The following is a 14173-nucleotide window of genomic DNA, read 5'->3' as shown; positions in this document are numbered from 1 at the left end:
AGCAAAAAAAATTTGGGTCCAAAAATGGTCGGGATTGGGGGGTACCAGTTGTGAAAAAGTGGTCGGGACGGGGTGGGTTAAGCTGTTGCTGTTCTTCCTTCATTTCCCCCATGGAAGCATCCAGCTGTCCTTGCAACCTCAGTTGTAGTTCCCTCTGTTGCTCCTCTGTTGCCTCTTGAAGTTGCTTACATCGTTCTACTTGTTCTTCATGTTGTGCCTTTAGTTGTTTCCTATGCGCCTTTATAGTAGACTTCGTGCCTGTAATAGTTCTTTGAGTTCTTTCTGTCCTTCAATCAGTGCCTTTAGTTGGAGAATTTGTGATTCCATTATCTTCATGATTGCAACCAATCACACTTCGTCTTCCTGCCCAGCTCGGGATCTTGTCTGCACACCCTCTTGCACCATGTCGAAGGCTAGACTTACTGCAGCACCGAAATTATCCAAACCCCTGACACCAGTGTTATGTCCCCACCTCACACAACCACAGGCTCCAAAAGCAGTAGGTCAGTGCAGGAAGGACGTTGCCCAGCTAGTTGTTCTCCTTATGGTCAACCTCTCAGTGTAAAGCACACAAGATCAGCTAAGGCGAAAATAAATACTGGCCTCATAAAGTTCACCATCTTTATTTTCCGAACAGTTACACTGAATGCTCTCCAACTTCACTTCTCTGTTCTCACAAGCACTGGAGCTATACAAACTTTATTAACAGCAATTACACTTAATGCTTGACAGCACTGCACTGTTATTGCACTTAATGGTTGACAACACTTCAGAGTTTTTTACACTAAATGGTGGCAACACTTCACGGTTTTCACAAGTACTGCACTGACACAGAAGTACACTCAAAGTGAACTGAAAACCAAATGAACTTGCTGTATTGTCTTATCCATCCTTATATAAGCTTTCATTACTCAAAAAATATCTAGCACAAACTCGAGGCAACAGTTAACAGTTACCTAAGAGGAGACATAAAAACATGCCAGAGTTTTCCTACATTACATAACACTGTAAATTATTTAGCATCCAAACTTAGATTAAATTACATAATTTAACAAACAGTCACATAAATAAAAAATGTTGAGAAAAAGAGCACAAAAATTAATGCATAACTTACGAAATAACTACGCTCACTAACAGCATGCAAACTTGCAACTCTGACTCGTACTGAAACCCACGGTAAACGTCAAGAAACATCGAGATGCTTCTCGACTACATAACTGGCAAATCTCGCTTCTTAACATTATACTTTTCCAGATGGTTTACCCAACTTTTTCTTATTAGTTTTTCTAGTACCTTGCTTACAACACTAGTCAGGGATACTGGGCTATAATTGAGTGGAGTCTATTTTTATGAGTAGGGGAACAATGTTTGCTTTCTTCTAGATATCAAGTAGTTTACCTTGACTTAAGGGTTCCTTGAACAGTATATGTATTGATCTGCTTAACTTTTCTGCACATTCATGTAGCACCCAGCCTAAAATTTCGTTAGGACTGTTTGCTTTTCCTTTGTCGAATTGACTCAGCTCTTCCTGTACCTCCTGTTCTGATCATCATATATCTGGTAATGTGTGGACATGCATGTTCCTTACCATCGCTCTCAAAATTATTACTTTCTTCTGTAAAATCTGATTGGAAATTCTTGTCAAGAACTTTGCAAATACCGATTTCTTGGATATAGGTTATCCCTTCATGCATGACGGACAGGATTTTATCTTTAACTTTGGTTATACTTCGGATATTGCTGTAAGAAAGCTTCGGTTGATCTTTACTTTTATTTGTAAAGTCTTCCTCAAACTGCCTTTGAGTTTCTCTCCTTATCCTTGTATAATAATTTCTTGCCTGTTTGTAGTTGTTGTATGCCCTCTTACTATTGTGTCTTCTGTATCTGTTCCAAAGCAAGAGTCTTTTCTCCTTTGATTTTTTACATTCTGTATTAAACCTCTTCTTTATCATTATTTCTGTGTCTTTGTGCTGAGTTATATAATTCTGGGCTACCGTTTCATTTAATTCACATAATTTCCTCTGCATAGCATTATATCTTGTCCTCTAAGCTCCTTTTCCCAATCTATTTCTACTAAGTATTGTAGGTCATGGTAGTTGCCCGTTTTGCAGTTTTGGCACTTTTTTTTAACTATCATTACTGTTAACAATATGATTTGCAGTTCTGAAGTTGATATTTAATACTACATGGTCGTTGCCGAATGGAGGGTGATACATTATGTTGTTGATATCATCTTGCCTGGTAAATAAAAGGTCTAGTAATGATAGATCATCAAGTCCCAGTTTTTCCTGTGTTTTCCTTTACAAATCGTGTTAAGAAAAATTCCTTTACAAGATCTAGGAGCTTTTGATCCCAAGAGCTTTCAAAGCTTCTTACATAGAAAGTATTGCACTTTGTATTGAAATCTCCAGTTAATATATTTCATATATTTCTTCCATTCTATGTAGTAGGGCTCTTTAACTCTGAATTGCACTTTCTGCCCAATCTTCATATTAGCCTCTTTCCCAGGTGTTTGTTTTGGGTGGCATGTATAAATTTATCACAGTTATTTTCCCTTCAGATTTGTCTATCTGTATTGCAATCAGTTCTACTTGTGACGGTATATCCAGTTGCACCTCTTTGACTTATAGATTTTTCTTTGTTAACACCAGAACTCCTCATTCTTTTTTTCAAATTTCTATTTCTTCTCCATTTAGTGTAATCCACACAGCTTAGGGTGTCGTTTGATATCCTTGGGACTACTTTTTTTTTCAGTTAGGCAAATAATGTGAGGTTCTATTTCTTTGGCATAGTCTTTTATCTCTAATAATTTGGATACCATTCCATCCACATTTCAGTACATCAACTTAATGATGTTGTTTACATATTTATTTTGACGGCCATACCACGTTGAGTACACCGCTTCCCGTTCAATCAGCGAAGTTAAGCAACGTTGGGTCTGGTTAGTACTTGGATGGGTGACCGCCTGGGAACACCAGATGCTGTTGGCATCCCTACGTGTCAAGTGGGGTTGGTGGAGGATTAGTGCCCCTCCCTGTAAAACAATTAACTCTAAGCCGTTGGCCACCCCGTTTGGGATACATGGCGTCTGGCAATGAATGAATGAATCTGCCGCCTTCCTTTTGCTTTGTACCTATTGTTTGTGTACCATTTTCATACTTGTAATCCCACTACTTTGTTAAAAAAGTAAAATGCTCATCTCTTCCTCTGATCTTTCCTCATTTTTTGTTTTTGCTTCTTCCCTCTTTTCCTTTAGTGACACTCATTTTTCCAAGTTAGGCATCATTTTTTAAATAAATATATATAAATAAATAAAGTTATAGTCCCCCTTTTCCATGAGTTTATTATCATATTGCAATACTTCCTCTACAGTGTTCACACTTTGGAAGGTTACTTTCCGTGACATTGACTTATTTCTCTCATATTTCCCTAGCCTTTTGCATTCCTCCATATCTTAATCACAGATATCCTCTGATACATCCTTCAAAATGTTCATTATATTTACCATCTCCTTTTTGTCACAAGATTCTGTTTTTTATTTCTTCTTCATTTATACCAGCGATTACTAGAGATTTGTTAATATCTGCTGATTCTTTGACCAGTTTTGGGCCTGCTCCTCCTTTCTAATGGGTTTTCTTTCAGCTTTCGTTTCTAAGTCTTTCCTTCTTTTCATCTTCTCAGCATACGTAGTTTGTACTTCATTTTTGCAATTTCTCATCATTTCGTTCACCTGGGTTATCTGCTCCTCAGTATCACTGCCTTGGTCTATCAGACTGCTTGCTTACATAATTTTCTCTGTATTATTTCTGAACTCCTCCATAATATTCTCATGCTTGACTACTGTTCTCGTCTTTTAACTAGTCTTCTTTCTAAGTGAAACAACCTCAACTGACAGCTCATCTATTGTCGTCTTTTTTTGTTTAATTACATTAATGATTTTTCATTTTCTTTCTGCATGCGTAGCTCCTTCTTAATTTAATCTATTTCCCTTTGACAAGTTTTCTCCAGTTTATTCACTTTCTCCTCTAACTTATTATGTTTCCATTTCAACTAGTTCTGGATAGAAATCGTCATCCTGTTTTTTACCTTTATCCCTTCTCTTAAATCCTTGCATATTCACTTTGCTAAAGATAGTACTCATCTTGCATAAAGATCTTTCTTACTTAGAAAGATAATTTTTACATACAAATTTTCATCTCCCTGCTACCTGCATTGTGATAATGATGACACCTAGTTGATGTTTACGTTTTGTCAGCAGATTCCTTTGAATGCACTGACTTGGATCTATTCTGTTATTTGGACAACAATATTATTGCCTATATTTTCTCTACTGTATTAGAGCATCACTTAATTTAGTGTAGTACACAGCTTGACTCATTAAAAAAAAAACAAATATTATGTATGCCCAGTAGTGTCCAGTGTGGCATGTAGTTACCTGCGTCCTCTCTCTGCCCTCTCGCCAGTATGTGTGTGTGTGTGTGTGTGTGTGTTACCAAAATAAATGAAAATTAAGTGGGCAAATTGTATCCAAACTTTGCGCTCAGTATTGTGCGATGTGTGGCTTGAGCTGCTTACATTCGGTGAAGCTGCAATGATATGCCTTCGATTACCACAGGATTACTAATCTAGTTCTTGAAGATTGGAAAGCAAAGAGAAAATGATATGTGGCAGGGGAAATTCGAAGACATTTTTAAGGTTTTGTCATCTTTGTTGTTTGCCTAGCTATGTGATATTTTAATCGTTGGCTTCTGTTAATGTATCTATGTGTCTGTGTGGTGTTTGTGTTTTACCAGAATATCTCATGATCAAGTGGACAAATTGTAATCAAGCTTTGCGGGCAATATCCCAGGATATGTGACTTGAAATGAGTAGATCTTGGCGAACTTATGATGGTATGCCCCCGACCGCAAAGGATTACTGGTGTAGTTTTATATTGATGGCGAGCGATACGTATTCGAGGGCGAATGCTTTGGCTGTCCTTTATTCAGCATCAAATATGAATGTTTCAAGTGATGACATCTACACATCAGTCACACTGACAGTTTCTCCTTGAACATGGGACAGGAACCCATGGTACTGTCAAGGCCAGTAGGAAGCACTACCCTGTTTTACCAGCCAAGACCGAGAATGAGGCTTTATGCACCAAGAAATGTGTTAACTTGTCGGTCATCCATTAGCATGACAAGCAGGAAGTGCTGCAGGTGGTACAAGAAGGTGTTCCTACACCTTTTTGTTCTCACTTGTAAATGCATTCATACTGTTCAGAAAGGTTGTTTGCATAACTGCTGCACCAAGGAGACAGTGCTCCTGTAGTGCCTGAGAGGGTCACCCAGGCAGACTACCTTTCATGTCACCGCATGTTGAACATGGGCACCTGCAGGTTAAAAACAGTACAGGTAATGTTACGTCTGCCTCCAATGTCAGCAACGGCAGCAGGTTCACAAGGAAATGTTTTACAAGTGCAGTGAATTAAAAGTGACTTCTTCACTTGTCACACCAGGGTGAGGTAATAATCACTGGTTCGTGGGAAAGTGAAAATAGCGTTTATGGTGATCTTATTACATAAAAATATATACTAGAGGTAACAATATAAAAAAAGGTATGGGTCTAAGAAAGCACTCTGAGACTACAGAGCAACTGAACTTGCAGTACAAGATACAAATATGTTACGTTAATACAGTGCAATATACATGCAAATTGGATCTGTTGTGATAGTAAACTACTAACTGTTTTGTGTTCTTCCTCTGGTGCAGTAAGAAATTTCCCAAGTAAGTGATTTTACGACGGAAGAATTTAGAATAAAAGAAAAAGTAAGAGTGTAAGGAAATGATCTCAGGTTATGTTGAATGAACTCGCAATACATGTGCCAGAAATGAAGAAATCATTCTCAGGTTCCAGTGCAAGTGAACCTGCATTACAAGTTCAAATATGTGTTATGGTAATATAGTGCACTATTAATGGAAACTTCCTCCCTCTTACTTCCTCATGGCTGACATTAAAATTTCATCAGTTGATGTGTTTTCTGCCATCACTGGCATTAATACTGTCAAGGCAGATGGGGCTAATGGGGTCTCTCCAGTTGTCCTCAAGAACCAAGCTTCTGTGCATACACCCTGCCTAGGCAAAGTTTTCAGTATTTGTCAGTTAACTAGTGTGTTTCTTTCTTGCTGGAATTTTGTTCTCATAGAAGAATGATCATTCCCAACCTTCAAACTGTCGCTCAGTTACACTAACATCTTTAATTTTTTAAGTTTTTGAATTTATTTTTTAATAAAACAATTAAAGCACCTATCCTATCATAAGCTGCTTTCTGAATATCAGTATGGGTTCAGGTGGGGCGCTCCACTGGGTATCTTCTCACCTTCTTTTAAAACTCCTGGTCATCCTTCTTTCGGTACTTCAGTGAAGGATTTGTCATTGCACTTGACATGGCAAAGGCTTTCGATCGAGTTTGGTATAAATCTTTAATTTCCATACCTCTTACGGTTTCTGTCCTATCTGTGCCTTTATCACTAGTCGTTCTATAGCTGCTGTTGTAGACTGTCACTGTTCTTCTCCTCGGACTATCAACAATAATGTTTCCTCAGGGCTCTGGCATATCACCAACTTTCTTCCTTCGATTCAACAATGACCTACTAAGGTTTACATTTGACCCTATTCACTCATATGCTGATAACTCCAGCCTTCACCATTCCATCCATTTCCCACAGCACCCATCTCAGCAGTTACTTCAGTAATCAAGAGAGGAGACTATTTCACATTTAATGTCTGACCTGGATCGTAACTCTGATTCTGGTAACAGTAATTTTGTTGTTTTTAAGGCATCAAAACTCAGTTCTTACATGTGTCCACCCATCAAAATCAACCACAGGAATATCCTTTATTTTTTAACCCGTCACGTCCTCAGCTATTTCGCACCTCCGACACCCCCAATCCCATGATAGTTTCGAAATTTATTTTTTTGGCTAAAACCTCTGCTTTTGGTGAGAAACATCGAAAATTCAGAGAAATCGCTCACCTGAGGTTTAAAATACTCGATCCAGGTAGCAGTACCTCTTCACCTTACTGGGTTTTCTAACAGGCTGGCACCAAAGAAAATGAGTTCTATGGGAGGGTAACCATTTCACACCACTCAAAAATGGTATTTATTTATTTATTTACTTGGTACGAATTTATATGTAGTACGAGAGTATATTGGTTTTCAAACAGTAATATAGGCATTATAAGCATTGTTTCACTCACTAACTCATCACCATACCTGACCTTTTTTTGCCACATTACCTGATCATCATTTCTAACTGTTTCTTCCTCTAATGCTATATAAACTTTGTCCTCCACATTGTCATCAATTGGGGAATCAATCTGGCCCTGAATGTCTTTATTGGCCAGGTCACTGGTAACAGGTAAATTGCCGAGACAATGGCGTGCAGGGGAGAGGAAGTTATGCGGTGTAAGGCATTGTCCCTGCTTGGCATCTTGTAGAGGAATAGAGGAAGGTGTCCTGTGTATACGTACAAAAAATCACATGCAAAAATTGAAAATTATGCAAATTATGAACCTTGCAATTGCGCAACGTACCAGTATGTCGTCAGGACTGGCAAATGCAAAATGTTGCAACGTATCCATACGTCGACGGGATGCCTCGGGTTAACAATACCCAACTCCATCCTGAATCATCTTTGAACATACTTGGGGTTTCATTCTATCGGAATTTATCTCGGAAAAGTTCATATTACATCTCTTTCAAAATCTGCATCAAAGAGATTACGTGTGCTAAGTTGACTCTGTACCTTTTTTACATCTACACAGTTGTTGACTTTAAATAGGGGTTTTATTTGCCTCGTTGTAGACTACTCTTCTAATGTGTGGGGAGACTTCCCACATACAGTTCTTAGCAAGGTATAGTCAAATATTTTTCATCTCATTCACTCTTCTCCTCTTACTGGCTCCCTTCAACCTCTATCTCTTTATCATGCTGTTGCATATGTGTCTATTTTCTATCGTTAGTTCAATGATTTATGCTCCTCTGAATTATCTGCTTGCATCCCTTAACCACTACGGCACGTACAGTCGCCAAACTTTCCACCTGGGCCACCCAGACGCGAGAGTTGGGTCACGGTTGCTGGCAACAGTGTCTCTCTTTGTTCGTGTGTACACATGCTCGACGAAAGTTCGAATCATCAACTCTCTTCGTCCGTGATGAACCTCAGGCAGAGTTCATTCAATAGATGGCTGGGTACGGAGTCGGGTGGGGAGAAAAATGTCTCAGGAGTAAGGTGGCTCTCCCATCGGCTCTGCCAGTTGCATGAAACTGGTCTCACCGAGAATTGTGTGCCACAGGTCGCGCTGACCAAGGCCAAATATATATGACAATTTTATAAGAATATATATAATATTATGATGTAAATATACTCATAATAATATATATTTTACTATACTTATTTGGCCTTGGTCCGTGCAACCCGTGACACGCAACAATTCCATGCGACCGGTTTCCTGCAGCTGGTCGAGCCGGTGGGAGAGCTGCTTAAGGGGGGGGGGGGCTTTGCATAGTGAGGGCCAGGGCAGGCGCCGGACGGGTGTGGGGGAGGGAGGTTAGTTATGCATACCGCCAGTGATAATAATTGCCGAACTAGTTTTTGAGATCCATTAGCATTCTACTAAATATTTGCATTCTTAACAATACTAAACATTTTATTTTGTGTTGTTTTTACATTGCTACCATAACATGTCAATGCACTATATACTGGAATTGCTCTGAGTCTTTCTCTCACTCTCCTGATAGCAGTAATTCTATTTCGTACGGGTTATCACTTGATACCATTATCAGTATAGGCTGAAGAGGAATGCATTTACCTGATATCTACGTCTAGTTACAAGTAAGATTACCTGCCATATTCACATCATGCATGACACTGACCGATAAACATTAGGATGATGTTTACACACTGTTAACGGTTGCTTATTTCCTCGTTGGCAGTACTTCAGGTGGATGTTTTATATGTTCTGTGGTGCACCACGAAGAGGTAGGAGGTTAAAATACCGTCACCTCAACAGGCAAATAGTTTATGCGTACTGTTGTCGAATGTGGCTATTATATTATCAGCAGTGATAATGACTTACCGTAACAAATTTCATATGACTAGGTCATTACAGCATACCTTTATACTTCATTCATCTAACGAATGGCTGAATTACACATTACAAGGAAAATTTATTTTGAGTGGTGCCGCTTTTGTGTGAGGTCACACATTTATACGCTCATCGATTATTCACCGAACAACATTATCTCACATTATTGCAAGATGAAGACTCCACCGGTACATCACAGTATGCAAAAGCATCCAGTCATTTTAATCACAATTGCCACTGATTCATGAATTGTTGGGACATTATAATCACCATTGCCTGTGATATTACTTATGTGATTGGCAAATGCAACATAACGAACATGAAATTATCATTGCAGGCTGGAACACTGATTTTTTTTTTTTTTTTTAATCCCACGAACCTAGGTTCTTTAGTGCCCGTCACCGAGGCCCGGGGTGCGAGGATATGTGATGTTGGTTGCTGACTGGCTGCTACTAAGACCCAGGTCATAAGATAAAGGCCTGGTGTTTATTAGGAGAAACCCATCTCTTCTGACAAGGGTGTAACCACGTCACACGGATCGACTGGCGGAAGCGTTAACTACCACGTCACCCACAGTACTGTTTCACATATTTAATATATATCAACTATTAAAACAATTGCCGTGTTTGCATTGCAAGCACAGTGATCCACGTAATGATTAAGTAATGAGCCATCGGTTTATCATCTAATAATGAAAAAGAATACGTTTTTAAATATGTAATATATGTAAAGATGTGATCTTTCAGATTATTTTTATTACTGTTATCAATACTCGCATTATCCAATACTTTCAAGAAGTTCCTTTGAAATTCTATCGGCTAAAAATTGTCGACTAAATATTGAGATGAACTCTGACTGAGGTTCCCTACGGAAGACGAGAGTTGATGATCCGAACTTTCATCAAGCATGTACATACGAACAAACAGATACACTGTTGCCAGTACCCGTTACCCACCTCTCGCGTCTAGGTGGCCCAGGTGGAAAGTTTGGCAACTGTACATAGCACCTGTGTGGCAGCAAACTCTAATCTCTTTTCTGTCCAACCCTATAATCCAGGAGTTCACTGTTAATGTCAGACGTTTATGTGTGCGGCAGGACAGCTCTGGATCTGTCTTCCTCTGCCTGTATTTCCTACTGGCTATAACCTCCAGTCTTTTCAATGCAGTGTGTCCACTGTCCAAGCATCTTGAAATGAACAGATCTTGAATTTGGCTCCCTATTATAATTTTGTTATTTTTGCTTAGAGGGAGCAGTTTGCAAGCTTCTAGGATTTATTTCCTTTCACTTCCATTTAAAGAATAATTGCTGAAAAATAGTGCAACATACTGGGTTTGTTGCAATAGTATGCTAGTATTGTTTTTTCTGCAGGTTCTGTTGTGCAATAAGAACTTAGTCAAAGAAGTGGTTAAGGAAAATAAGACTACGCTTGCCTGATATGGACATGACCACGAAGATTGTTCATGTGATCTTATGAGACGCAGAAAACATACTCGCAGAGAAGGTAAAGTAACTGCAATAACCAATCATGTGTAATAAACCTTGGATTTTCTTTTCTTTCTTCCACCAAATACAATGTAATGCACATTATCATTCCTGATGGGCCAGAAAAATTGGGCAAATAAAGTAAGTTAGTCAAATGTTCAAGGGGTGATGATTCTTTCATGTGGCTGTGGCTGGGGTCAGTGGAGAAGAGTGTTAAGGTCAAGTGGGGCAACGGGGAGCAATGAGTGTAAGCAAGCACAGAATCGCTCGTTGTCCCAGGCTAGTGCGACGGGTGTGGGCTGTAACTACCAACTCACCCCCGTACAAACGCAGCCTTCTATGACTTCCCAGATTCCCTCAATTCATCACCTCCTACCTCCACAATGCCTCCGCCTAGAGCAGACCTGTGGACACTTACAGTGGAGAGATGAAGGATAAATGAATAATCTGGTCTTTAATGGAAAGTTCAGTGTGCTGTAATTATGCAGCTATGACAGGTTGAAAAAGCCTACTTTCAGGGAAAAAAAAAATGCATAAGAGAAGGGCTAGCCTTGTAAGACCCCAAGGTTTCGGAGTTAAGTTTGAAGTGAGCGTAATACTTGAGTAATTACATTCTGAAGCTGTTGGATATATGATTATGAACAGGAGTGGTACCGACGGTAACTGAAGCCGTGTTTGAGGGGTTTGAGTAGATCTACACGTTGTGTATGCTGATATTGTAAGAGAGGTAGCACTGGCAATGGAAATAAGATTTTGAAAAGAAATTCTTGTAAGGCACTGGAAACCAAAAAGTGTTGCATGAGCAGTGACGAATGATTATAAAAGACAAGGATGATTGATTGTTGAAGGAGGGTTGATATAGTACACAAGAACAATGTTAGTATAAGCTTGGCGAAGGATTTAAACAATTTTATTTTTAAGGCCAAAAAAAGTAAGCACATGCCACTTTCAAATACTTGGCATCCTACAAAATAACTGCAAATTAAAATATTGGCATTAGAGAACGTTCTTGGTTGCTGAATTACTTACCGTTTGTCAGATGCTGAGGTTTCAGCATTGATAACCAAGGTGTTCATCATGGAAAATGTCCAGTGAGAAATAAGTAGAGCCCCGAGGTCTTTCCTGGGCAGGCGAGTGACCACCAGGAGCCTTGTCGACCACACCAGGAGGCGGCCATTGAGGGACCAATCGGCGAAGGCAGTGAGGAAGGCTGGGTCGTCACTCACCACCACCACCATCACACACCACGACACCTGCCGCAGCTGCTGACGTCACCATGGTGCAAGTTAGCTGTGTGACATACCTGCCCCAGCAGTAATGAGACTGACCAACCCACCTCAGCATTAATGTGAGAATAACCTACCCATGTCAACAGTGAAGTGAGTGACCTATCCGCCTCGGCATTAATGTGAAAGTTACCTATATGCCTATGCCTCAGAAGTAATGTGAGAATGGCCTACCCATCTTATCAGTAATGGGAGAGTGAACCACCCACCTAAATTGTAATGTGAGAATGGCAAACCCACCTTAGTAACAGTGAGAGAGTACCTGCCCGCCTTAATAGTAACGTGAGAGTGACCTACCCTCTCCCACTCACACAGTAATGCCACAACAGTAATGTTAAAATGACGTACCCGCCTCATCATGAATGTGAGAGTGACCTTCCCACCACAATAGCAATATTAGAGTGATCTCCCACCTGAGCAGAAATGTAAGAGTGACCTACCCGACGAGCCTGGATGACCACCGAGGAGAGCTGTGCCAGCTTCACATTAGTGTCGTGGCCATCCACACTCACCTCGAACACACCCACACCCCGTGCCGCTCCAGCCTCACCAATACTCTAGTAAAAGCAGTATATAATTATGCAGTGTAAATTAATTTTCATAGGGTTAAGAAGCTGGTAAAGAAAGTGAACTATTATTTCGAAATTTCTCCTTAAATATCTGTCTATTTTTATCGATTTGTTTGTTGCCTTCCCTTATGGGACTGAGATGTAATCCCATAAGGGAAGGCAACAAACAAATCGATTCCATGTCGCTCTGTTCCTGGCCATTTTGCTGCCCTCCCCCCACTCACACCTACTCTCACATATACCTTTCTAATCCATCCCCCCATCTCATCCTCGGTCTCCCCCTTCCTCTACCCCTCTCCACCTTACATACATACATACACTCCTCATCAGTCTTTCGCTCTCCATGCTCTCCATTTGGCCAATGACGTTAAAGTATTTCTTCTAACGCTTTCTAGCACATCCACATCTACACCACAATGCTTCTTCACTTCCTCATTTGTCATTCTGTCTTTCCAGGATATTTACAGAAGAAATATGTGCAGCATGTGATGTGGTGTTGGGGTAAAGAGAAGACAGAGGAGGGTGCAAGGAACAGCGTGGTAGAATGAAGAGGTGAGACAGGCTGTGGCACAAAAGAAGAAAGCATACAATGGATGGATGAGAAATAGGGGCGTGAAAGAAGCTGAGAGCCGGAAGAAAGAGTTGTATGTAGAAAGGAAGAGAGAGTTGAAAAGATTAGTAAGAGAGAGTAAGAAGAGAGTGGATGAGAATTTGGAAGGAACTAGAGTGTAAAGTGGAGGGACTGTAAGAAAATGTTCTAGAAAGCGGTGAAGAGAGAAAGACAGGATGGCAGTGAAGTTAGCAGGGGAGTGAAGGATAAAAATGGTAGATTACTAGTGGAGAAGGGAGAAAAAGTGAGTAGATAGAGAGAACACTTTAAGGAATTGTTGAACATAGAGGATGGAAATAATGCGAGTATAAGTGGCTGGGGAATGGCTGGGAGAAGGAGGGAGGTGAGAAGACAGAAAGAAATGAGTAGGATAGAAGTTGTGGAAGAAATGAAGAAAGTCAAATTGGGGAAATCCCTAGGAATTGATGAAGTGTGTGGTGAAATGCTGTAGCATGGGGGAGAGATAGTAGTAGAATGGATGTGGAAGATGTGCAGATTGGCCTGGGAGGAAGGTAGAGTCCCGGAGGATTGGAAGTCAGGTATAATTATTCCCCTGTACAAAGGAAAAGGGGAAAAAGAAGTGTGTGGTAATCATACAGGCATTTTTCTTCTTAGTGTAATAGGAAAAATGTATGGTAGGATACTTATTGACAGAGTTAGGGAAAGAACAGAGGAATTAGTTAGAGAAGAACAGGGAGGTTTTAGGAAGGGATGAGGTTGTGTACATCAGATATTCATTCCCAGATCTTTAGTGGAAAAGTTTCTACAGAAAGGAAAGAAGTTGTACGTGGCTTTCATGGATTTGGAGAAAGCATATGACAGGATGGATAGACAAGGATTGTGGAAAGTATTAGGAATATATAGAGTAGATGAGAAGTTGCTGAATGCTGTGAAGAGTATGTAGGATGGTGCTAAGGCTGCAGTGCATGTGGATGGTGAACTGAGCGAATTCTTCTCTTTGAAGATTGGGTTGAAACAGGGATGTGTTATGTCTCCATGGTTGTTCAATCTGTACATGGATGGGGTAATAAAAGAGGTACAAGGTAGGGCAGTGGATGTTGAAGTGGCCCTGGTGAGAGAGGATAGTGTTTGGA

At 40.1% G+C, this 14173-nt stretch overlaps 1 protein-coding gene and 1 non-coding gene across 2 annotated transcripts in view; one reads left to right on the top strand and one right to left on the bottom strand.

Annotated features, from left to right (window-relative positions):
* The window catches only part of LOC145395781 (uncharacterized), a 41335-nt gene that overhangs the window by 22881 nt on the left and 4281 nt on the right, over positions 1-14173 (bottom strand). The window contains exons 3-4 of the mRNA XM_080269318.1: positions 12341-12457; positions 11644-11876 (exon numbers count right to left, since the gene is read on the bottom strand). Of these exons, the coding sequence (XP_080125444.1) occupies positions 11644-11876; positions 12341-12457 (350 nt within the window). The remainder of the gene's footprint in view (positions 1-11643; positions 11877-12340; positions 12458-14173) is intronic.
* On the top strand, positions 2872-2990 carry LOC145395981 (5S ribosomal RNA). Its single transcript, XR_013896708.1, has one exon. It is a non-coding gene; the product is annotated as a 5S ribosomal RNA (ribosomal RNA).

The sequence above is a fragment of the Coenobita brevimanus genome, chromosome 33 (assembly GCF_032717465.1).
Source record: "Coenobita brevimanus isolate Jiangsu-jjx chromosome 33, ASM3271746v2, whole genome shotgun sequence".
Classification (NCBI taxonomy): Eukaryota; Metazoa; Arthropoda; class Malacostraca; order Decapoda; family Coenobitidae; genus Coenobita; species Coenobita brevimanus.
The sequence above is the reverse complement of the archived record's forward strand: the minus strand, read 5'-3'. Positions and strand labels throughout refer to the sequence as shown.